This window comes from Miniopterus schreibersii (genome assembly GCF_964146895.1).
Source record: "Miniopterus schreibersii genome assembly, chromosome: 18".
NCBI classification, from domain to species: Eukaryota; Metazoa; Chordata; class Mammalia; order Chiroptera; family Miniopteridae; genus Miniopterus; species Miniopterus schreibersii.
In genome coordinates this window covers 32533312-32555082 of record NC_138121.1, presented here as the reverse complement: position 1 = coordinate 32555082, position 21771 = coordinate 32533312, and the positions used below count along the sequence as shown (strand labels likewise).

The window sequence follows — 21771 nt, the reverse complement described above, 5'->3', positions numbered from 1 at the left end:
TGGCCAGCTCCCTCTCCCCTTGGCCTGTGCACTCCTGCCCCCTGGTGGGAGCTTGGACAACTTACAGTGCACAGGCCAGGTTGGGGTGGATGGAGGCTTTTCCCCGCAGCCAGAGGACTGCGTGTGTGCAATGTTTGGGTGTGAGTGTGTGCGCGCACATGCTCATGCGCTCACACTTCACTTGGCCTAAAACATTAGAGATGGAGGAAAACTCTGAAAGGTCCAAAGCAGCTCCTCAAATGGAAGGGGTTATTATTGTAATTACTGTGATTACTGTTATCAAGATTATCATGCTTGCCTGAAGTCTTGTACAAAGCAGGCCTATTTTACGTCAGCTTGTTGTTTGTGTCTGAGGGACTTCATCTTTGCTTATAATAACTAACATTTGCAGGGCTCTTGATGTTGCAAAGCTGTGTCTCATCCTTCGCCTGTTTCAACCGCACAAACAACCCCGGGAGGTGGGAAGTAATGAGAGCAGAGGCTCAGAGAGGTTAAGTGGTCTGTCCAAGGTCACACAGCTAAAAAACTGCGGAGTCATGATTTGAACCCGGTCACCTGACTGAAAATTCCTATTCACTTCCCCACATTTTTTACATCTCGTCTCTTGGGAGAGCAAAGGCTCTTTATTACACTTTCGCTCTTTGCCGCTGATGTTTATTGAAAAGTCCATGTTGACCTGGAGAGAAGGGAAGCGCTTTGAAGACCTGAGTGTCACAGGTGACGTTCGGCACCCCAGTTTAGATGATGAGTTCATCTGGGCACCTCCAGGTCCCCAGCAGTGAGTGGCAAACATGTGGCCATCATGGCTAGTGGCCCAGCTGGGCTGATGCCAGCATCCCTTGGTCACTACTTACCCCCACCCTCCTCTGGGTGTGGCACAGCACCAGCTGCATCTCTGGGAAGGGTGGGCAGGTCACACACAGAGGGACAAACAGGGGTACAAGGAGGCTTTGCAGAGGCTATTACAAAGCACACACGCTCTGTAGCCTCCCTGTGAGGTTACATGATGTTCTGGGCACTCAGATTGGAGTGTGTCTCACCCAGAAGCAAGTCAGCTGCCCTGCCCCACCCCTCAGGCCCTGACTCCCTTCCCACAGACCTGGCAGAAACCTTGGTGGAAAGCCCAAAGTAGGAAGTGTGATAAGGCCTGTTCAGGTCCTGGCTGCATTCCATAGATAGGCAGGCCCAGTGAGAGCCGGGAAAGGACAGGGACGTCCCCAGGTCACCCAGCCACCTGGAGCAGCATCAGCAGGTGGGCCCCTGACTCATAGGCCTCCGCTCTGGTTTTAGCCCCAGGTGGAGGCACCACCCCGCTCACCCACCCCAGCCTCCCTGAGTCACTGCCTGCCTAGGGAACCCAAAGCCCCAGGCCCAGGTTGATGCCCCAGGGGATGCCCCAGATGCTGAAGAAACTCACTTCCAACCTGGGAGCCTGGGAGGCCAAGCCCTTTGGATGGAAAGCTGAAGGTGGCTCAGGAATCTGAGGGCTGGGGTCTGGGGACCTGGATCTGGGCTCTGGACTAGCATTGTGGGCTTGGCTGGTAGCTGCCTTCCCAGGGCAAGTGTATGGAGGGGACACAGCTGCCCAAACTTTCCCACTGACCTTCTGCAGCAGACAGGCCTTGTCACGGAAATAGCTCCTTACCTGGGCAGCTCAATTCTGGAAAAGTCTCCCCAGAAGACTTTGGTCCCACAGGCCTTTGTACAGAATCTTTTGTTGGTCACACATCTCCCAGGTGCTGACCTCATTTCTCCTGTGTCTCTCCCACCCCAGTGGACACCTGCCAATTGTCAGCCCCTCCTGCTCACTTCCTGAGCCACGGGCTACACTCCGAGAGTCTGGCTCTCCTCTGGCTTAGTCAAAAGGCAGAGGCTTGAAAGGACTTGAGAGTAGAGTAAGCACCTAGTAGTAGCTGTTGTGCCCATGAATTAAAGACCCCAATTCGGGGAGGCCCAGGAGGGTAAGGAGATGGTGGGCCTGGCGCACCCCACCCTCAGGGGCTCGTCTCTCTGTTCATTCCAGCCATGAGGCAGAGGCAGCAGGCTCCTTGCTTTAGGGTTGGGAGAGTTGTTCTGAGCAAGGCCCTGTCACCTGGAGAAACGTGTGCAGACTCAGTGGACAGGGTTTGCCTGGGCCTGGGCTCAGGCCACCGCCTGGTTGTCCTGGCGGGTTCCTCCAGAAGCCGACCCCGAGACAAGGAGTTTATTTTAAAAGTCATTTCAGGAAGCACTGGGGAGCATGGATCTTTCTGGCGATGCGGGTCCCCCCGGGGGTAGCCCCCTCTGCCGGGCACCGTTGGCTGTGCGAGGTGCTATAGTAGATGACTGCTCCCAGTGCCTGTGGGCCTGACCCCACAGGCCGGCCTTGGGGTCCCACCTGTGACACAGGTGGGTGTCCTCCTCTCTCTAGCCCTCAGTTTCCCAACCTGTCAGATGTAAGAGGATAGTGACACGTACAGTGACCCCCTTACTAGTCAGCTATCGTCACAACAGTGCTGCCTCACACACCTGCCTGACTCAGTCACCTACAACAGCGGTCATTTCTTCTCATGGGGGCGGGAGGGGGTTCAGCTGCGGACCCGAGAGCCGGGTGGGCTCAGCTCTGCCGTGCTCACCCCTCAACCTTATCCTGGGGTGAATGGGGAGCCTGGGCCTGTTCATGGTGACAGTCGTGGCCCAAACATGCCACATCTTTGCACGGACTGGAGCGAGCCCCACTGTCCAGGAGAGAGGCGGTGTGCTCCTCCCAGAGGCGGGGGAGCTGCAAAGGTCCTGGGCAAAGAGCAAGGACATGCACCCCACGAAGACCCGGGCCCGGGGTGCAGGCTCCGCAGCCCCTCAGGAGGTGGCTGTGACATTCTCAGCAAGCAGAGTGTGTGCCCAGGAGCATCCCTTGTACACTGTCAAGTGCTCGGGGCTAGTCCTGTGGCTTCAAGAGCCTTCTGAGTCTGCAGGGGCCCCACCTGGGTCTGGTGTTGCACCCTGGCACCTGTCGTCTTTCAGGATGGGTGGCCCTGTTTGGTTTCCCAGGGGAGGGAAGGCAGGAGGTGGCTGTTGGTTGTGGAGTCCTTTCGAGGCAATTGCAGCAGTCTCGTGGCCTCCGCACGAGTGCCCCAAGCACATGGCGCCCCCCCACCCTCACAGCAGAGGACGGGGCAGGAGGCAGAGAAAGGGCGGGCTCCCCATCTCCTGATTCACCCCTTTACCCTTCTCTTGTTTAACCAGCCTCCCCACCGCCGCCCCAGGGAAAAGCAGGCACAGGTCAAAGGCAAATAAGTAACTAAAATCAATAAAATTAAGTTTTCGCCTCGGGTCATCCAAGGGCCCACGCTCTAGAGACTTAGTATTGCTGTGAGGCATTTTCCCCACACGCACGGACTGCAGACTCCTCGCTCCCCAGGCCCAGGGGACAGCCACCTGGCCCCGTCCCTCTGCCACCTGAGTTCTCGAAGAACCGGAATGCCCAGGTCCAGGGACTTGGCTCTACCGGAGGAAGTATAGAAAACTATGTCAGCCAAGAACATTGACATTTTCCCCCCAAAACTATGCCAAACCCCAGTTGTCAACATGAATGAAAGCAGGGCTGCTCGGGGGGCATTGGGAGGTGAACAGAGCCCTGCCCACTGCCCTCCTGCGAGCATGGCTGGAAACCACTGCTTTAGAAGTCCCTGAAGGCTGGCACAGAGACACTGGTCCCCCAGGGCCTAGGAAAGCAGACCGTGCCCATATCCAGGGGCATAGGGGTGTTCAGATAGTGGCCACTTCTTCTGACCAGGCCGAGAACTGAGCATTATTCTGGTTCCCTGGCAGGTGCCCGGCCAGGCTTTCTGTCCCCACCAAGCCTCAAAGCCACCACCCATGTCTCCTCACAGGCTGACGCCAAGATGGTGTGTGACGTGGTGAGTCGGATGGAAGACACCGAGCCCTTCTCTCCAGAACTGCTATCGGCCATGATGCGGCTCTGGGGCGACTCGGGGATCCAGGAGTGCTTCAACCGGTCTCGGGAGTATCAGCTCAACGACTCGGCCAAATAGTGAGTGTCCTGGGCGGGAGGGTGGCCGCCGGCCGAGCAGGGACTGGCATGGGAGTTGAGGATGAGTGAGGCTGAGGTCAGAGCTGCTAAGACAGGTGACAGGGAAGAACAGGACGGTGGGGGCACAAAATCGAGAGCCATATGGGCAGAAAATAGCTTACACGGTGCCACCTGAGTTCTCCCAGCACTCCCAGCCTGTATCCCGGCTCCTCCTCCTGTCCAGGCCTCTGCACCCGTGGGCCCTCTGCTGGACCACAGGAGGCTCACCCCTTACTCCCTTCAGCCTCCACTCGAACGTCAACCTGCTTGAGAGATGTTCCCCACCATCCTATGTCAAAGAGCAGCCCCCCAGGAATCCTCCCCTATCATCTGCCTGATTCCTTCTGATACCACCTCCTAACAGGCTATAGATCTGACCTATCTGTTAATGATCTCACGCACACACACTGTTGGCCTGTTTACTGCCCCATCCCCAGCACCCGGGCAGTTGGCAGGTAGTACGTACAGTAGGTGCACAGCCCGCTGTGGCCTGTGGGAGGCTCAGCTAGCGCCAAGACAGAGGCTCAGCCAGCCTGGTTGTCTGTCTAAACAAAGGAGGTTTCCCAGCTTGGATGTCAGACCAAGACCAGAGGCTCCTCAGCCCTGGTGTCCCAACTGGAGATGACGGGACAGGGTCATTTTGAAACCAGCCCAGGTTCTAAGCGGAGGCAATGACAGCAAGGGAGGGGCACGCAGAGAGAGGTTAGGAGAATTGGGAGGGGCTGGAAGGGGCTACTGCAGGCAGAGACCCGAGCCCACACCCACAGGCCTGACGAGGAGGCTCGGGGCGGCCAGAGCCTCCAGATCAGTGCTGCAGCCTCAGCCCCCTCCGTCCACACAGGAGAGGAGGCTGGAGGCCCGTCTAAGAGCAGGGGCTCTGGAGTCAGTTACAGCTCTGCCCTGCCCAACCCCATGGACGTCCACAAGCCAGGGAGCCGGCCCCTAGCTGGTCCCAGGGCAGGTGCTGATGAAGCACAACCCCTCCACGTGCAGCCAGGAACTCAGGTCGTCCTGTGCCTCAGACACCCGGGGGTTCTCCCGTGTGGGCTGAGTGTGGCTTCCTGCCCCCAGGCATGAGGAGTGGAGGCCTGGGCAGCCCTTGGGGTGCCAACCCAGCTCCCTCCTTCCTCGTTTCCCAGATCTCGCCCTGGCTTTGGCTTCAAGTCTAACCCATACAGACCCCAAAGTCCTTCCAGGTGCTTGGCCTGTGCGGGCGGGGCAGATGCTCGGGGCCTCTTGGAAGTGCTATAGAGACTGGTTGGAGCGTGGACTCGAGCCAGTTGTCTGGGTTCAAGGGCAAGGTACTGATCTTCATTGACTCTCAGTTCTCTAACCTCCCGAATAGTACATTCAACTTGGAAATTAGAGATGAAACACGATCACGCATGTGAAGAATAGAGCCCAGCTGTTGGCTATTATTATTTTGTCGTGAAGTGACAAAGCAGCATCATAAACACATTAGTCTCATTGAAAAGTCGGATCTCGTCTGAGTGCACCTGGAACTGCGTGCAGAGGTCCTTGTGGTCCAAATTAGAGGCTCTTTGAGGATGTGTGGCCACCCCCCACCTTCCACAGCTGGCCCTGGACAAGGGGGTGCCATCATTCCTACAGTGGCCTGCAAGGGGCCCTGGCCATGAAAGGGTGTGGCCCAGCAAGCCGGAGTAGTGCCCAGAGCTTGCTCCACAGCCCCCCGTGTGTTGCCATTCCCAGCTACCTGGACAGCCTGGATCGGATCGGGGCCACCGACTACCAGCCCACTGAGCAGGACATCCTTCGAACCAGGGTCAAAACCACCGGCATCGTAGAAACCCACTTCACATTCAAGAACCTTCACTTCAGGTAAGGCCCAGGGACTTCTGAGCCCCAGCCGGGGCGCTGAAAAAGGCAGATGCCATACTCTCAGCCTTGGCCCCAGATAGCGACCTACCGCAGGAGCTCTCATGCTGGGACAGGCAGTTAGCTCTGAGAAAGGGCCTATCTGTTTTGCACCAAGTTCAGGGCTGGAGTCACAGGGAGGCTTCCTGGAAGAGGGGTCCTGGAGTAGGTCTCTGAGGAATGAGAAGGTTAAACCAACAAAGGAGGGGAGCCTGTCCATGGGTGACCTCTGAGGCGAAGGAGGTGGATCACCTCCAAGGCCACCTTGTGGAGAGGGGTGGGAATGAGAATAGGTTCACCCAAACAATATCCGGGAGACCCCCAAGGACCCACATAATCTCAGAGCTGGAAGGAGCTTAGGGATCAGCTGACCCACCTTCTCCCAGCACATAAGGGGAAATTGAGGCCTGGGAAGAGCAAGACTGTCCCCAAGAACAGAACACAGCTCGAGCCCATGGGCTCTGAACTTCTCAGAACAGGAGCCTCAGGTGTGAGACTGGACTTCCCAGACACTGCTGGAGGGCTGTGTCGCCACCTGGGGTCACCTCCAAGGGCTGAGGCCTGGGAGCCCCTGTCCTACCCCCACCTGCCTTCTAGGTATGATTTCTGGGTGTAGGGTGGAGCAGGAAGAGAGGCCAGGAAGAGTAGACAGGTATGAGCCCTGGGTCCTGGACCCCAGCCTGCCTAGGAGGGCTGAATCCCAGAGCTCTTGCCACCCACATCCCCAGTCCCTGCATGTTCTCATCCAGACCAAGGGGCTGGGGCTCTGTCTCCTGGCCCCTGAGCCTGCCAGGCAGTCTCTCCGCAAGGCCATGGGCACTGCCTTGGGCACAGGTGTATCTAGGCCTCCCCAGAACCTGGGGAGCACAGCAAGGGGCTGAGAGGCCCCACGAGGTGCCTCTTGCCTCCCAGTCACCTCAGTCTCTCCCTCTCTCCTCTCGGAAGCACCGGGTGTGAACCTGGGCTCAATGCTGCCCAGCAGGCAGAGGCCATCAGCTAGTGCCCTATATTTCAGATGGTGGGGCAAGATCCTGGGGAGGCAGTGAAAGGGGAGAACCAGACCTGGGTCCTTGCCCCGAGTCCACTCTGGTCTCTGGTTGTGGTCCTCTGTCTGGAGGGCCCAGCGTCCTTGTGTGGGTAGGGCCTAGCCCTTCTCAGCTGTGTGCCCATGGGCTCCCCAGGCCTGGGAGGCTGCAGAGCTCTTTTCCCGGGGCATGCAGGGTATGAGATTGAGCCCTTTGATGTATGTTTTTATTGATTTCAGAGAGAGGAAAGGAGAGGGAGAGAGAGATAGAAACACCAATGATGAGAGTCATTGATCAGCTGCCTCCTGCACACCCCCTGCTGGGGATCGAGCCTGCAACCTGGGCATGTGCCCTGACCAGGAATCGAACCTATGAATCCTCGTTCATAGGTTGATGCTCAACCACTAGGCCATGCTGGCCAGGCAAGATTGAGCTCTTACTTCCAGGGATTGGCCCCACCTGTCCACAGTCTCTTCCCACAGCCCTCATGCCCTCTGGAGGATGGTGTCTGAGAGGAACAGAGGGAGGCACCTATGGGCTGAGGACAGGTGGCACAGGGCAGAGGGCAGAGGCTTTGTCTTCGGACAGATCTGACCCAGACCCCAGCTCTACACACCAGCCCTCACTAGCACCCTGGGCACTTAACCTCTAGGTGCCTCATTTTTCCTCCATGTAACAGGTGACAGTCCCTGCCTGTCTCCTTCCCTGGCTGGTTGGGACATTGCCCAGAGCACAGACATGAACAGACACGTTCAGAAAGCCAGGGGCAGAGTGCATGTGATCCTGGCAGGAGGACCTCACAGAGGCATTTCTTAGGGGCCAGATGAGGTGCACCCCTAGTAAAGATCTGAGGTGCGAGGGCAGGTATTCGACTCACTACATGTAAGCACAGCCCAGCTGTGGGACAGAGTGATGGCCGCCCCACCCCAAGAATGGCAGTGGCAGTCTTTCAGCACCTGGAGCGGGGCTCCTGGGGCAGCTTGGGCAGGCGCCCAGCCCCTCCTCCTCCTGCCCAGAGCTTGACCAGGCACCCCCCACCTGCCTGGGCCCCACTGCCCACCACCCCAGCTTCCCTATCTCCCTGGCAGGCTGTTCGATGTCGGGGGACAACGATCTGAACGCAAGAAGTGGATCCACTGCTTCGAGGACGTCACGGCCATCATCTTCTGTGTCGCGCTCAGCGGCTATGACCAGGTGCTCCATGAAGACGAGACCACGGTGAGTGGCCTGCACCTGCCCGACCTGTGAGGGCACTGAGACCAGACCACGGTGACAGTCCACGTGGCTCAGCGGGGGCTGGGGGTTCCGTCATCGGGCAAACGTCTGGTGATGCTGGTACAGAAAAGACAGCCACAGGCTGGCTGGCGGCTCGGGGCCGAGGGCAGTCTGCTCAGATACCTCTACAGACTTTGGGTCTCGGGCAGTGAGTTTCTCTTTGGTAAACAGGACAGTCACAGAGGCCATGAGGCCAGGACCGAATCAAGCCGATCTTAAAAGAATCAGGGTGTGTCCAGCAAGAATGTGCACAAGACAGAAAGATCAGTTCTCAGCCCTGACAGCCATCCCTGAGTCTGGCTGGGCTGCTGCCAGGAGAGGCGTTTGGGCGGGCAGTGGGCAGAGTGGAGGGCAGGGAGGCAGCTGCGGCACATCTGGAGGAGGCCGGCCCAGGTTCCTGAGTGTGACATGCGTCGAATGCAGTCTGGGACCTCGGAGAACAGTCAGCTTGGCCTCAGCAAGGGGCACTCACCTGGTGAGGCTGCTCCGTCTCTCTGGTCCTAGTCCTGGTTTGCTGCCGAATTCAGGCGGCACCTCTCCTGCTCTGTTACTGCTGTCTGTGGAATGGGGGTGACTAGTACCTACCGGGGGGTCACTGGCGAGGGACGAGAGCACCGGCGTGAAGTACTGGGAGCTGTTTCTGGCAAAGCGGCGCCGAGATGGTGGTTGTACTGTGACTGGTGATTGTCCTGACCTGGGGTCCACTGGGAGTCCCAGCCTGGTCTACGGCCCACAAGGCAGTGGGCCTGTTCGCACAGCTTGCCAAGGAAGCCGGGGGTTGGTGTGGTGCACCCCCGAGGTCGCCGGAGACAAGCCCACGGCACCTCCTGGGAGTAGAGTTCCTGGGCTGTGGGTTCACGCCCTGGCATTGGGGCTACACCCTTGGCACTGGTCAGCTCCTCTTTCTGCGGCACGCACAGGCCCTTGGCCTGAGCCTCTGGGTCAGCACTGAGATGCCGGGAGGGCCTCCATCATGGTGGACCTTGAGCAAGGCCTGTCCTCTTTCTGCCTATTTCTTCATCAGTCCTGCCTGCTGATCCCATGGGCTGCTGTGAAAATTGGTGGGTTGAGGGGTGCAGTGTTATGGGGGGAAGGAGCCGCCGTCCTGAGGGGCCAACGCACAATGGGGCTTTTGGCAGGTGGGGGCTGAAGCCACTGCCTGAGTGGGTGATCTGGACTAGAGCCACATGCTGGCTTATCTACCTTGCCCTTCCTCCTTCAGGCCCAGCTGTACCCCTGAGTTGGGGTTCAGCAAAGTCCCCCAAGACCTGCCTTGTCCTGGGGGAGACTTCTGGGAACTCAGCCATGCAGCTCTTTCTGGTAATGCCGTCACCATTCTGGGTGACCTTGGTAGGTTGTGGCATCTGAGAGCACCGGCTTGGAGGGTGGGCAGGGGATAGACCCGCACCCCTGGGCTGTGCTTGGACCCGACTCACTGACCACACCAAAGCCCAGGGCAGCTCCTGGCTGCCCCCACGATGCCTCTGCGCACAGGGGCTGCCCTGGCACCTGGCACTGTACCGCTGGTCACCATGCTTTCCAAGCCACCATTCATGATCTGATTGGCCACCCCTGTGGTCTGAGCTCCATCTACTTGGCTCATCTCTCCCTGCAGTGCCTGGGAGTGGGAAGCAGGGTCATGGGTTTCAAAGAAAGTGAAGGACTCTGGAGAGGGGAGGCCCTTCTCCCTGAACAGGCCTCTGCCCTGGGACCTTGCAAGGCCTGCAGCTCAAACCCAAGTCCCAGGCCTGTCGGTCATGGAACAGGGGCTCTCCCTCACCTCTGCAGCACAGGGTAGCAGCAGAGGGGTGTCTGGGTGGATCTGGCAGCCACGGGGCCAAAGCTCTATGGCCCTCAGGTCTCCATTAAACATGGGGCTGGGCAGATGCCAGGCCCCGAGCTCAGGCAGCCTTTCCAGTCTGCCTGCCCTGTCTGGCCCAGTCAGCCCTCTGCAAACTCCTCACCAGCCCTTGCTGCCGACCAGGGCACATGTTCCTTCACCTCCTTGCCTTCCTGTTCCTGTCCTGCTCTTTTCCTCACCTCCCTCCTTCCCCTGGGGTGCCCTGCCCCTCTTCACCGGGGCTGGAGCAGGGGGCCTTGGGGAAGCCAAGGCACGTGGGCCCAGGTCAGGAACAGGCTCCTCCTGAGGCCTTTCCTCCCCAAAGAGGACCAGCTAAAAAGCCCAGGAAAGAGCAGTCTCCCTTCCAGGGGACAGGAATGGGCTTCACACCTCGACAACAGCCTACAAAGGCGGCCCATTGCCCATGGCAGCAAGAGCAACACCGTTGCTATAGAACCAAGCCAACAACTGTGTGTCCAGGACACAAGGCAGCACTGGGCATCTGGGAGCAGGACAGATGTGGCCCAGGGTCCAGCGCTGGCTTTGCCACTGTCACGTGGCAGCCTTTCCACTTCCTGCTCCTTAAAATGGTGATGGTGGGAGCTCAGCCTCTTGAGCAGCTGTGAAGAGCACAGGCTCGGAGCTGTTCGAGGGCCTACCCTCGGGACTCCACTCAGTAAATGGCAGTGGTCGGGCTCCCCTGTCCAGGCACATGGCTGAAGGACAAGTTGTTGGCTACGGACGCTCTGCCCTGAAAGCAAGACTAGGCCCCACTGACCAGCCCTAGGTCCCTGGCCTTCCTCTCTGGTCAGCCCTGTGTGTCCCTCCCCGGCCTGGGGAGAGAGTCAGGCTGCCCAAGACAGGGGTCTGGAGGTGGTTCCTGGAGCTCGGCCAGGAGCCCTGGGGCTGGTGGCTGCCCACTCACCGGCCAGCCACCCTGTCCACCGCACCCCAGGAGCCCAGGCCAGTGACCTTGGCAGCACTGGGCCTCAGCCTGCCACAACTTCACCGCCACCACCGTCACCACCGCCTACAGGGCCTTAACTGGCCAAAGCAAGGCCCAAACCATGAGCAGATCTGAGAGAACCTCCAAGCCGGGCAGGTATGAAGCACCTCCCTCCAGTTGAGACCATCAGCTAAGAGTTGAAAGCAGCAGGTCCTCGGGGCACCGGGTGACTTTGCTGTGATGCCTGCCCCGCCCACTTGCCTCTCACCCTCCTCATCAGATGCAGCTTAGGCTGCTCCTTTCCACCCTCAAGTCCACCTCCAGCCACACAGTCCGCAGTCCCTGGGTGGCTGTGGCCTCTGTGAGCCTGCACAGGGGCCCCGGAATGGACCTGCGTTGACTTCCCAGCCCCGAGACTGGTTGAACCAATTTTTCAGGTTTTTTCCTCTCTCTTTCTCTCATGTTTCCTGCTGGGTTTTTATCTTCCTCTGTTTTAACCTGTTTTGCTGGGTTTCATCTTGGGGTTCTTCTGGCCCCTCTACTGAGAAACCAGCCCCAATGAGCAGCTCACCCAGAGCCTACCCCCTCTCCCCACCCCCCAGCCACAGCCCAGCCAACTAACCCAATCCCCAACCACACCAAGGCCACAGCAAGATCACCCCCAGACGCTGTCCCCCTTGTGTCTGCTTCCAACTCTGGATTAATTCGAGGATCTCTTCATCCTCGGTTAATGTTCCCCAACTGAATGCGTGCACCCCCACCCCCGCTGGCGAATCTGAATGAGACCCCAGTAGAGAAATCTGCATGGCCCTCGGTTCCGTGTAGACATGTTGGATGGTGGTGTGGCCCCTGCCCCGAGTGCATGGTGCATGTCCTCTCCATGAGCTGGAGCCCCTCAGTGACCTCGCTGCCCCACCCCGGGCCAGCCCTCTCCGGGGAGGGGGCTTGGGGCAGCATTCCCCACCTCCCGCCCTGCTCCACCCCGCCCTGCCTGCGTGTGGAATGAAGCGGGGACCACGTCCCGTTTGTCCTGTGGGCCCTCCCACCTCCGTCCCTCAGTGGTGCGTCTGGCCCGTTGGTGGACCTTTCCTTGGCTTGTCCCGCTGTGTGGTGGCCGCGGTGGGTCAGGCCCCGCACACCAGCTCTCACCTGCCTCTCCGCTCTGTTGCAGAACCGCATGCACGAGTCCCTGAAGCTGTTCGACAGCATCTGCAACAACAAGTGGTTCACGGACACATCCATCATCCTGTTCCTCAACAAGAAGGACCTGTTCGAGGAGAAGATCAGGAAGTCCCCGCTGACCATCTGCTTCCCCGAGTACACAGGTAGGGGCGCAGGGGCCTGGCCCCCCCATCTGACATTTAGTCCCACGTACTGTGCCCTGAGGATACTCCAGACTCGACCACAGAGAATCTAACACGAAACCAAAGGCAGCCTCCTGCATCACCCCCAGGGTGCTGTGGTGAGGGGGGCCAGCCAGGCAGCCAGTGGGGCGTCCTCCTCAGGGGGAGCAGGGCCGGAATCTTGGCTGTGTGGTCACAGCAGCCTCTTGGAGCCTCAGCTTGGTCATTTGTAAATAGAGGTTATCAGTGAGGTGACAACACCAAGAAGATGAAGGTTTACCACCAGTGGCTGAGTCCAGCAGCCCAAGCCTCATGCCCCTGGCTCTGCCACTCACAGCAGGTTGTAAAACCTCTCAGTGCCTCAGTGTTCACATCTGTGAGATGGGAATAATCATGATTGCCCAACCCTCTCACAGAGTGGCTGGGAGGACCATGGGAGCTAGTGAACATGGAGCGGTTAGCCTGGCAGCTGGCACAGAGTATGCTCACTGAACATTTACTATTACTGTTAAAATTGTGACTGTAACTAACCAATATCATAACACCTCCTAGTGGTAGTTATAAGATTTCATGGCCTATTGGGGGTGAGAGCTGTGCAGGCAGCCAAGACCTGGCCTCCCTGGGGAGGGTGCTGTGGATGACCTGGGCACCTCTGTTGATATTACCATGGTTTACCTAACTGTGGGGTGGCAGATCAGCCCAAGTGCCCATCAGCTCTTTCGGATGGCAGGGCCTGGTCAGAGAGGTGAGTGGGCATCCCCAACCTGACAAGCCCCTCGTCCTATCTTCCCCTTCCTCAAGATCAGGCCAACTGCCCCATAGGCCAGGCCCCCAGCATCATGCAGCCAGAAGTATATGGGGCTCAGCAGCCCCCACAACCACCAGTCAGCCTCCTCTTAGCTCTAAGTTGGGCCTTCATGGATCCCGCCCTAGCTGACCTCTGCTATGGGCCATGAGGCAGCAGGAGGAGGCTGGGTAGATCGGACACCGAGGCTGGCTTGGGACTGACAAGGCCTGAGTGATTACCTGTAGGCCCCATCCCTCGCCTCCTGTGGTCTGGCAAACCCTCAAGGCCAGGCTTGGTGGCCTGTGGTTATGTGATTGAGGGGCTAGAACCCTCCTCCAGGAATGCCACTCTCAGTCTGCATAGCAGCCACCCCGGCTTAGTGCTGTGGCTCCAAAACCCAGCCCTGCTTCCTGCCCCACCTCCGAGGGTTGAGGCAGCCCTGCCTGGACCTGGGCCCCAGTTCCTGGAGTCTGTGGGGGCTTCCATGCAAAGCTTCCTGTTTTGCTCCTTCCCAAACTGCAGCTGCTCTCCTGGAACCCCTCTGCCTGGGCTCACCCAGGAGCAGGGCGATATGCATACCCCAAGGGAGGCAGCAAGTCAGGAGCCAAACAACCTTAGTCCTCGGATGGTGAGCCTGAGAAAAGGGAGGGGTGAGAAGGGGGCCAAGGTGGCTCACAGGTGCCACAGTTACTACCCACCAGGGCCTGATCCGGGTTCCAGGCAGGAGAGGACCTAGCTGCAGGGTGTACCTCAGGCAGGGCTGCTTCAGACTAGCTTAGCTGGGCCCACGGGGAGAAAGTATCTGCAGCAGGAGTCAGGTGCATATGCAAAAGGAAAACCGGAGTTTTATGAAACACTGCTTGCCCTTCACCTGCACTGAGGTTTGATATTTTCTTTCATGATTTTTGAATGAGGTGCTCCACTGACTGGATTTCACAGCCCCCTGTGACTTAGCTGAGCTGTTCCATTTCCCCCACCTGTCGGGATTCTCCTTCAGGTCGTCACCCAAAGGCCCTTGGCCGTGGCCTGGCCTCACCTGTTCCCCTCCCGGTCTCTCCCGCAGGCCCCAGCGCCTTCACGGAAGCCGTGGCCTACATCCAAGCCCAGTACGAAAGCAAGAACAAGTCGGCCCACAAGGAGATCTATACCCACATCACCTGCGCCACTGACACCAACAACATCCAGTTTGTCTTTGACGCTGTGACGGACGTCATCATCGCCAAAAACCTGCGGGGTTGTGGCCTCTACTGAGCCCAGGCCTGGCCTCCCAGCCACCCGCCGCCCCACCCGGCCTGCTGCCCCCCACCCCCTGGAACCAGAGCTCAGAGCCTCTCAGACCTCTCTCTGCACCTGACTAGAAAGCACAGCCTCTGGCACCGAGGGGGAGGGAACACCCTCCACGGAGGCCCCACCCCCAGACACCTGAGCTGTGGTAACACGGGCTGGGCAGGGTGCTGAGTCCTGCACCTCGCCTGGGACAGGCCACTCCCTGCCTGCCTGCAGCTCCTGGGCCTCTGCTCTGTTTCTGAGTGTTTTATCCTCAGGACAGGGCTGTAGAGCCAAAGCCACCATTTGGCCCAGAATGGGCACTCCCTACACTTGGTGACTCAGACTCAAAGTCCCAGGGTCTCCTCCTGTTTCCTGGGGTTGTGCAGGTGGTAGGGGGCGCCTTGGGGCAGGGTGCTGGAAGGAGAGGGGAGAGTGGGAACCACTGCTCAGCTTTTCCTGGGATCTCTCTGGTCGGGGCAGCTCCGTCACCAAAAGCCACGGCAGGATTGGGCCAACTGCGAGTGGGTCCCAGGCGAGTGCCTCCTCCCTTCCTCCCTGTGGATCTCAGCCCCCTGGTGCAACCCCTTCCCTCTCTGGGCTGCCCCTCCTTGCACACCCTTGGGGAACCCTCATCTGGGACTCCTCATAGTCTGGAAATGGTTCTAAGACTAACTTATTGCAAAGACATGTGGTCAGTGGTGGGAGGGCTGGAGTCCCGTGGTGCCTGGACAGAGGCCAAGGAAGAGGTGGGCGGTGGGCAGTGCCAAGGGGAAGTAGTGCCAGTGTTCATGCAATGGGACCTCACGCCCTGTCCTCACAGGCCCCGGATGACCCATCCTCCTTCCCCCATCAAGCGGTCTCAGGCAGCTGCTCCAGGTGTTAGTAGCCCTACTTTTCCTTCTCGAATTTACAGTGAGTTCAACTCGAATCAGCAGGGACTAGGTGGAGGTTCTGTAGTTGGGGAGACAAGAGGGGGTGTGGACGCAGCCCCTGAGGCCAATACCCAGCTTCCTTCGTTCTTGGTGTCCTGCCAACCCCCGGGGCAGAGGAGGGCAGATGTCAGGACCAACACCCTAAAGTGTGCATTGCCAAGGACCTGGGCCAGCTCTAACATATATCCACCCCCTCCCTCTGTAAAGAGAGTCCTAGGACCCTTTGCAGGGGCTTTGGCAGAGATTCCTGAGCAGAAATGGGTGGGGCAACTTCTGGTGACCCAGGCCCCAGCTGGCCTCAGGCAGTCGGCACTCCCATTGGCTGATGCCAACAGCCAACAGCCCAGGCAGACCTGTGTGCTGTGTGGCAGGCTCTGCCTCGGGAGCCAGATGTGCCCATGGTAAGAGAGGGGTCTGCCCCTTGAGAGGTCTCTGGTTCCCTGCTCAAGCCCTCTGCTCTTTCGGCCTCCACCTGGGCTCTGCTCAGTCCCAGGACCAGGCAGGACCCCTGGGCTCCCAGTGTCACCCCCTGGCTGCCCCGGAGCCAGGAAGAACCCATGCCAGCAGCTCTGGGCTCCCTGCTTCCAGCAGGCCCTCAGTGAGACCTATAGCACTGTCCCTAGTGCCAAATGCCCGCAGGGACAGGTGTCACTGGTTTAGCCCATCTCTGCTCTGTCTCTCTTGCTGTTGCCCTGGCCTTACGAGAAATCACAAGGCAGCCAACCTGCAGGAGCCACCCTGCCCACCCGAGTCCACTTGGTTTCATTCCCCTCGTGTGCTGCACCTCTACTAGTTGCTGGGTCGTGGCAGAGGACAGGCCCCTGGAGAGAACAGTCTCAATGTCTCATCATAGGCAGCCAGGGCCAGTTAAGCCATTTGGCCCAACATTAAAGACACAGCAGTTATTTCTGGGCATCATCACCTTGGATGTGGCCAGCTGTGCCCCTACCTCTGCCCAGGCTCAAAAGCAGCCGACAAGAAGGGGGGTGTTGGCCAGACTCCACCTCTAAAGCTATTGCCCTAGAGGTAGAAGTCACTGGCTCTCCAGGCCCAGGGCTCTCCATTGCCCACTGCCTCCCTCACACCACAGCAGCCAGAGCCCTGGCAGGACTAGGCCCCCAGGACCCCACCCTCACCCATGGCAGCATCAGGAAGGAAGCTGGCCGAGCAGGTTGCCTGGGGCCTTCCTGCCCTTTGTCCTTGGGACTTCCTTTTCCCTCCCAGATGTGCTGCTCCATTTCTGGTGAGCTCTCGCCCTCCGGGCCTGACCAGTGCAAGCCCTTGAGAGAGGAGAGGGTATCTGGGGTGAAATTCCCTCGCTGTTTACTGCGTCTCCCATCCAGATCATCACCGTCATCACTGAGGGCTCCACCATGGGGCGTAACAACTGAAGATGACAGATGAGTTTTGGCTCCGTCGTGGGTGTAGGGGGAGATGTTGTGAATGACCTGATGTGAGTGGCCCTGTGTTTGGGGGCCATGCTTAAATCCTCTGACTGGCCCTAATTTAGGCCAAGGAGAAACTGATTTCTAGGAGGGTCGCCTTTGCCAAACCCATGAAAATTGTGCCTGCCACCAGGTGCCTGTGGGCGAGTTCTGTGCTCTGCCCCCAAAACCCCCACAGAGCCAGGCCTCGGCCTTCGTGCAGAGAACCAAGAGAGGTCCCCAAGGCCAGGCTCTGTTGAGCCTGTGGACTCTGGTCTGAAGGCGGGTGGGCTCTGCCCCTACCCTGAGCAGAGAGCACAGCCCTGGGCTGCTGCTGTGTGATGGTGGTCAGGCTCCCCATCCTCCCAGGAGGCGGAGTGGTGTCTTCCCTCTGGGGGGGCCATTCCTCTGGGGGGTCCTGGGCTCCAGACAGGTCCCACCCCAGCAGGATGAAGGCCCCTTTCAAGGGAGAGGTGGGTCCAGGCAAAGCAGAAAGAAGACCCCCCAGTCCTAAGTCCCTGGCCCTTTTGGTCAGAGGGCTCCCTCTGGAAGGAATGGTTTTATCCCCAGGCCCAATGCACTGAAACCACCAGCATGAGGACACCCCTTTCTCAGCAGCCAGCAGCTCCACACACCTCTGCTCCTGTAGCCCCTTCTCCCTGCCCCCCTCCAATTCCTGCTGCCTCCCTGGGCAGCCAGGCCCTTCCCTCCTGATCTCTCCATCCCTATTGGTTCTGCCCCAGCCCCCGCTGCACGTTTCCTCTGCCCCCCAGGCCTCCTCCCCTCTGCTGTGGCCTCTCTGCCCCTGCCCCAGGCAGGGGTGAGCTTGGGCACCCCCTCCCTCTTTAGCAAACTTCCTATCTTAGGTTCAGTAATCCCACCTCCCAACCCCACCACCTCCACCCACCCCATATTAACTGTAATTTTGTAAGTAGAGTGACTTGTGGGTTTAATAAATCTCTAGTTATTGTAATAATTTATTGGCTGCCGTAATGTATTTATTAGTCACCTACCGTTAATAAAAGTGCCAGCTTTTCTAGCGTGAGTGTGGTGTGTTGTGTCAGTGCCCAAGCCTCCACCAGGCGCACCCATACCACACCTGTCCCCGTGCCCCGCCTTAGGTTGGTCCTGCTGGGACCAAAGCGTTCTGGGTCACTGGCCACGATGCCCAGGACTTGGGATTGTCATGAGGGCTGAGGCTGGTCTTTCCCATGCGGAGCCCAGCTTCCTGTCCTAGTGTTCAAGGTGCCGGCCAGGCCACCGCTCTGGGTGGTGGTGGCACAGCTCCTACTGCTCTCAGCTCCGCTGAAGTCTGGGGCAGGTGGAGGACTGGGGGGAGACAGGAAGGTTGTGACCCCTGGTTTCCTTCTCTTTGCTCAAATGGTTCCGTCTTCTATTTTGACTGTGTTCCGGCATCCGTTTCCTCCAGGAAGCTTGTAAGGACAAGTTGTGCTCTTGGCTCCTTGGTGATGGGCTCCAGTCTGTGTGTGGAGGGGTGGCTGTCAGGCTTGCGGGGTATGGAGGGGTCTCAGTGCCGGCGCCCCCGTTCCTGCAGCAGCACCCGTCCCCGCTGTCCCCCCCCCCCCCCCGCATCTCTGGGATCTGCCCTTCTTTCCAGACTGACTTCCTCCAAGGCCCTTCCCGCGAATTCCGGTCTGATTGTGCAATGTGCGCTCTGCCGCCGTCTCCTCCCCAGCTCTGTGCACTGCGGGGACGGCAGGGCTTTGGGGTGTGCTCACTGTGAGCTCTCGGAGGGCAGGAGCCTGTGCCGGCCTTTCCCACAGCCCCGGAGCCGCCGGCAGGGGCCTTGGGCACATCCAGTGGGTATTGGTGGGGCTGCGCAGGGGCTGAGCAGGAGCAGAGGAGAACTGTGGAGCCCAGGCAGCTGGCCTGGGTTTTTCCTCCAGACCTAAGCTCAGTGGCCTCTTGAGGAAGAGACCCTCAGTCCAGCCAAAGGGACACAGTCCCCACTCTCAGCTCGGGTCATCCTGGTATTCTCTTCTGGTCCTGCAAGTGCCCCAGGCATATGTCCCCGCCATGCCCCCCAGTGTCTGTAGACCAATGCAATGCTTGGGATGGTTGTACAGCAGCTGGGAGCTGGCCTTGCGCTGCAGGTTTCCAGCTCTTGGTTCAGTAGCTGTGGGACAGGTGGCTCCGTGTGGTGGGAGGCCTTTTCCTGTTGAGTACTTGGGTCTCCGAGCGTCTCTACTCCGCCCTCCTAGGTGGCCTGGTGAGCCTGAGTGTTCACAGCCCCAGGCCCTGCACTTGGCCTTCAGGGAGACCTCCACCCGCTCCTTTACAAACAGGCACCAAGATGGCACAGGGCAAATGAGTCACGCTCTTCCCTGAATGGGATTGTGGGGGAGCTGAGGATGAAAGTGCCCGGTTGAGGCTAGCCAGGGCGCTGGGTGCGGGGTGGACAAGTTCCCAGGGTCAGGGCAGGGTTCTTGGAGAAAACGAGCAGCTGCCCCTTCCCCCAGGGAGGTCCATCTCATGAAGTCACCTTCCCCTGCAGAAAGGGGTTCCTTCACAGAGTGACACGCTCCCCTGCCCTGCCAAGAAACACTACCCAAGTGTGTGCTGGGCATCCTACAGCAGAATAAGTCAGGCCTTGCTTGGGGGAAAGGTCCCCATTGGATTCTGCTTTATTTGGAGGGCCCAACGTGTGCATTCATTTGCTAAACAGACTTCTGTGTACAAGGAGGTGTGGCCCTTTCCCCAGGCACTCCTGCAGGCAGCCTGGGTAGAGGCATCCCTGCCACGTAGCAGCCCCCAAGGTGTGACTTCCCTGAGGTCACAGGAGGGACCTAGAGTCCCTCAGCCCTCCCAAACGACATCACCCACCCACAGATTGGGCTAAAGAGGAAAAGTCTGGACAGGAAGGGCCAAAACCCAACTCTCAGGCTCCCACCCAGCAATACCCCCCAACATACACACACACACACACACACACACACGTTCAGGGAGACCCTCCTGTGGCCAGGACTTCGCAGGGGGAGAACCCAGATCACCTGTCCTCGGCCTCACCCAGGGAGCAGTGGTCAGGTCAGTGTCTGCCACTGGCCCTGGGACGAGGGGCATAGATTGGCCTGAACACTGGAAATCGGCAGCTCTGTGCTATGTTACCAATTACAGTCCTGTCGGCCTTCCAAGGAGCCACAGGGGCCCTGGAGCCCCTCCTGAGCTGCTGAGTAGCCCAGCTTCTCTCTCTCAAACCTAACTCTCTCTTCTCTCTCCCTGTCTCCGTGTCTCCCTCTCTGTCTGTCCCACTCTCTCCCTCCCGCCTGCGGCCGCAGAACCGCATGCACGAGTCTCTCATGCTCTTCGACTCCATCTGTAACAACAAGTTCTTCATAGATACCTCCATCATTCTCTTCCTCAACAAGAAAGATCTCTTCGGTGAGAAGATCAAGAAGTCACCTTTGACCATCTGCTTTCCTGAGTACACAGGTGGGTGTCTCAGCAGCCCTGTGCGGGAGGAAGCCCCGCTCTGCCCACAACCTGCGTCACCTGCAGGGCAGGAACCAGAGCCACTGCCTGTGGCCCGGGGAGCAGGCTGCCAGGCCGGTACTGGCTGGTGCGCGGGGCATCACGGCAGGAGTTTGGCGGAGTGCAGAGGAAAGCACCAGGGCGTGAGCAGGTGTGGACCTTCTGATCCATAGGTTTTGTGACGAGGTGACTCGGGTGACAATGGCAGGGATCAGGAAGCAGAACAGGACACAGGCTTCCCCTTTCACCCTGATCACTTCTGGAAGACGTCTCTTGCCTCTCCCAGGCTCATCAGTGGCCTCCCATTGACCTGCCCTGGGCAGCCGATGGCCTCACAGCGCCGTGGCCTGAATTAGAAAGGGTGGGTGGGCGCGTGGGCTGTGAGTGGCCCCCACCTGTTCCCTCTACCAGCAGAGCCCTGCCTGTGCCCCACCAGATCCTTCCACCTGCTCCACCTTCGTGCCTGCTTTCCCCTCTTCTTCCACTGCCCATCTTTCCTCCAAACCTCTCCAACCCCGAAAGCTTCGTCATCCCTGCCTGCCTCTCTTCCACCCTCCCTGGGGCTTTTCCCTCCCATCTGGCTCCCAGGGGGATGCATCACAGACTCCCCCCAAAACTCTTTCCCAAAGGTGGATGAGGCATCGGGCTGCTGGCTGCAGGAAGCGGCTGCTGCAGGCTGGCAGGCCCTGGGCTGCAGCTAGTGGCTAGCGTGGTGCTGCTGGGATGCCAGGGCCCAGCCTTTGTCCCTCTGGGGACTGGGAAGATTCTAGGGACCCTCTGCAATAGAGGAAGATATGTCTCAAGTTGGCTCAGCCAGGAACACACTCCTGGGTGGCCCTGAGAGAGAGGAGGGCATGGGCTCGGCTCCCAGGGCTACCCGGGTCCCGAAACCCAGCCAGATTCCAGAAGAGATGGTTGCCGGCCCCTCCACCTTTCTGCACCACTGGGAAGCTTAGACGCTCACCCTTGGTGTCAAGCAGGGTGCTTGGGCTTGTTCGGAGCACAGCCCTTCTCCTCAGTAGTGTTCAGCTGCTTGTCAACCAGCAAGGCTCCCGCCCACCCCAGGATGCACAGAGCCAGGGTGGTGGCAGGCTGGGGTCTGACAGCGCTCAGGAGCGTAGTCTGCTGCAGGCAGGGGCACCAAAGCAGCCTCTGGAGCCAGGGGACAAGCTAATCCCCTGGATCTCATTTCTCATCTGGGCACCATAGTAGATACATTAGTGCCTACAGAATGGGGTGGCCGCAGGGGAAAATGGAGAGAACTGAGCCGGTGCCAGGTCTGCATGCCACTGGCCATCACTGTTAGTGCTACTCAGAGGATAGGAACCAAGGATGGGGAACTGGCCCATCGAGGTGCCCTCTGCGGGGTGGCAAGGAACAGGCCCTGAGGTCCTGGGCAGTGGAGGGCCCTGCTTGCAGGTGGCCACTGCTGACATGTCTCCCAGCAGAGCTAAGGCCCTGCAGGACCAGCTCAGGTCTTTAGGAAGTTGTGGC

At 59.1% G+C, this 21771-nt stretch overlaps 1 protein-coding gene across 3 annotated transcripts in view; it reads left to right on the top strand.

Moving 5' to 3' along the window:
• Positions 1 to 21771, top strand: part of GNAO1 (G protein subunit alpha o1) — a 129362-nt gene that overhangs the window by 103450 nt on the left and 4141 nt on the right. For 2 of the 3 annotated variants that reach the window (XM_081118194.1, XM_081118195.1), the window contains exons 4-7: positions 3873 to 4033; positions 5783 to 5911; positions 8061 to 8190; positions 20085 to 20238. In XM_081118194.1, the coding sequence (XP_080974320.1) occupies positions 3873 to 4033; positions 5783 to 5911; positions 8061 to 8190; positions 20085 to 20238 (574 nt within the window). Of the gene's footprint in view, positions 1 to 3872; positions 4034 to 5782; positions 5912 to 8060; positions 8191 to 12204; positions 12359 to 14226; positions 17832 to 20084; positions 20239 to 21771 lie in introns of those variants that run through there. The other variant, XM_081118196.1, reaches the window with a different exon arrangement.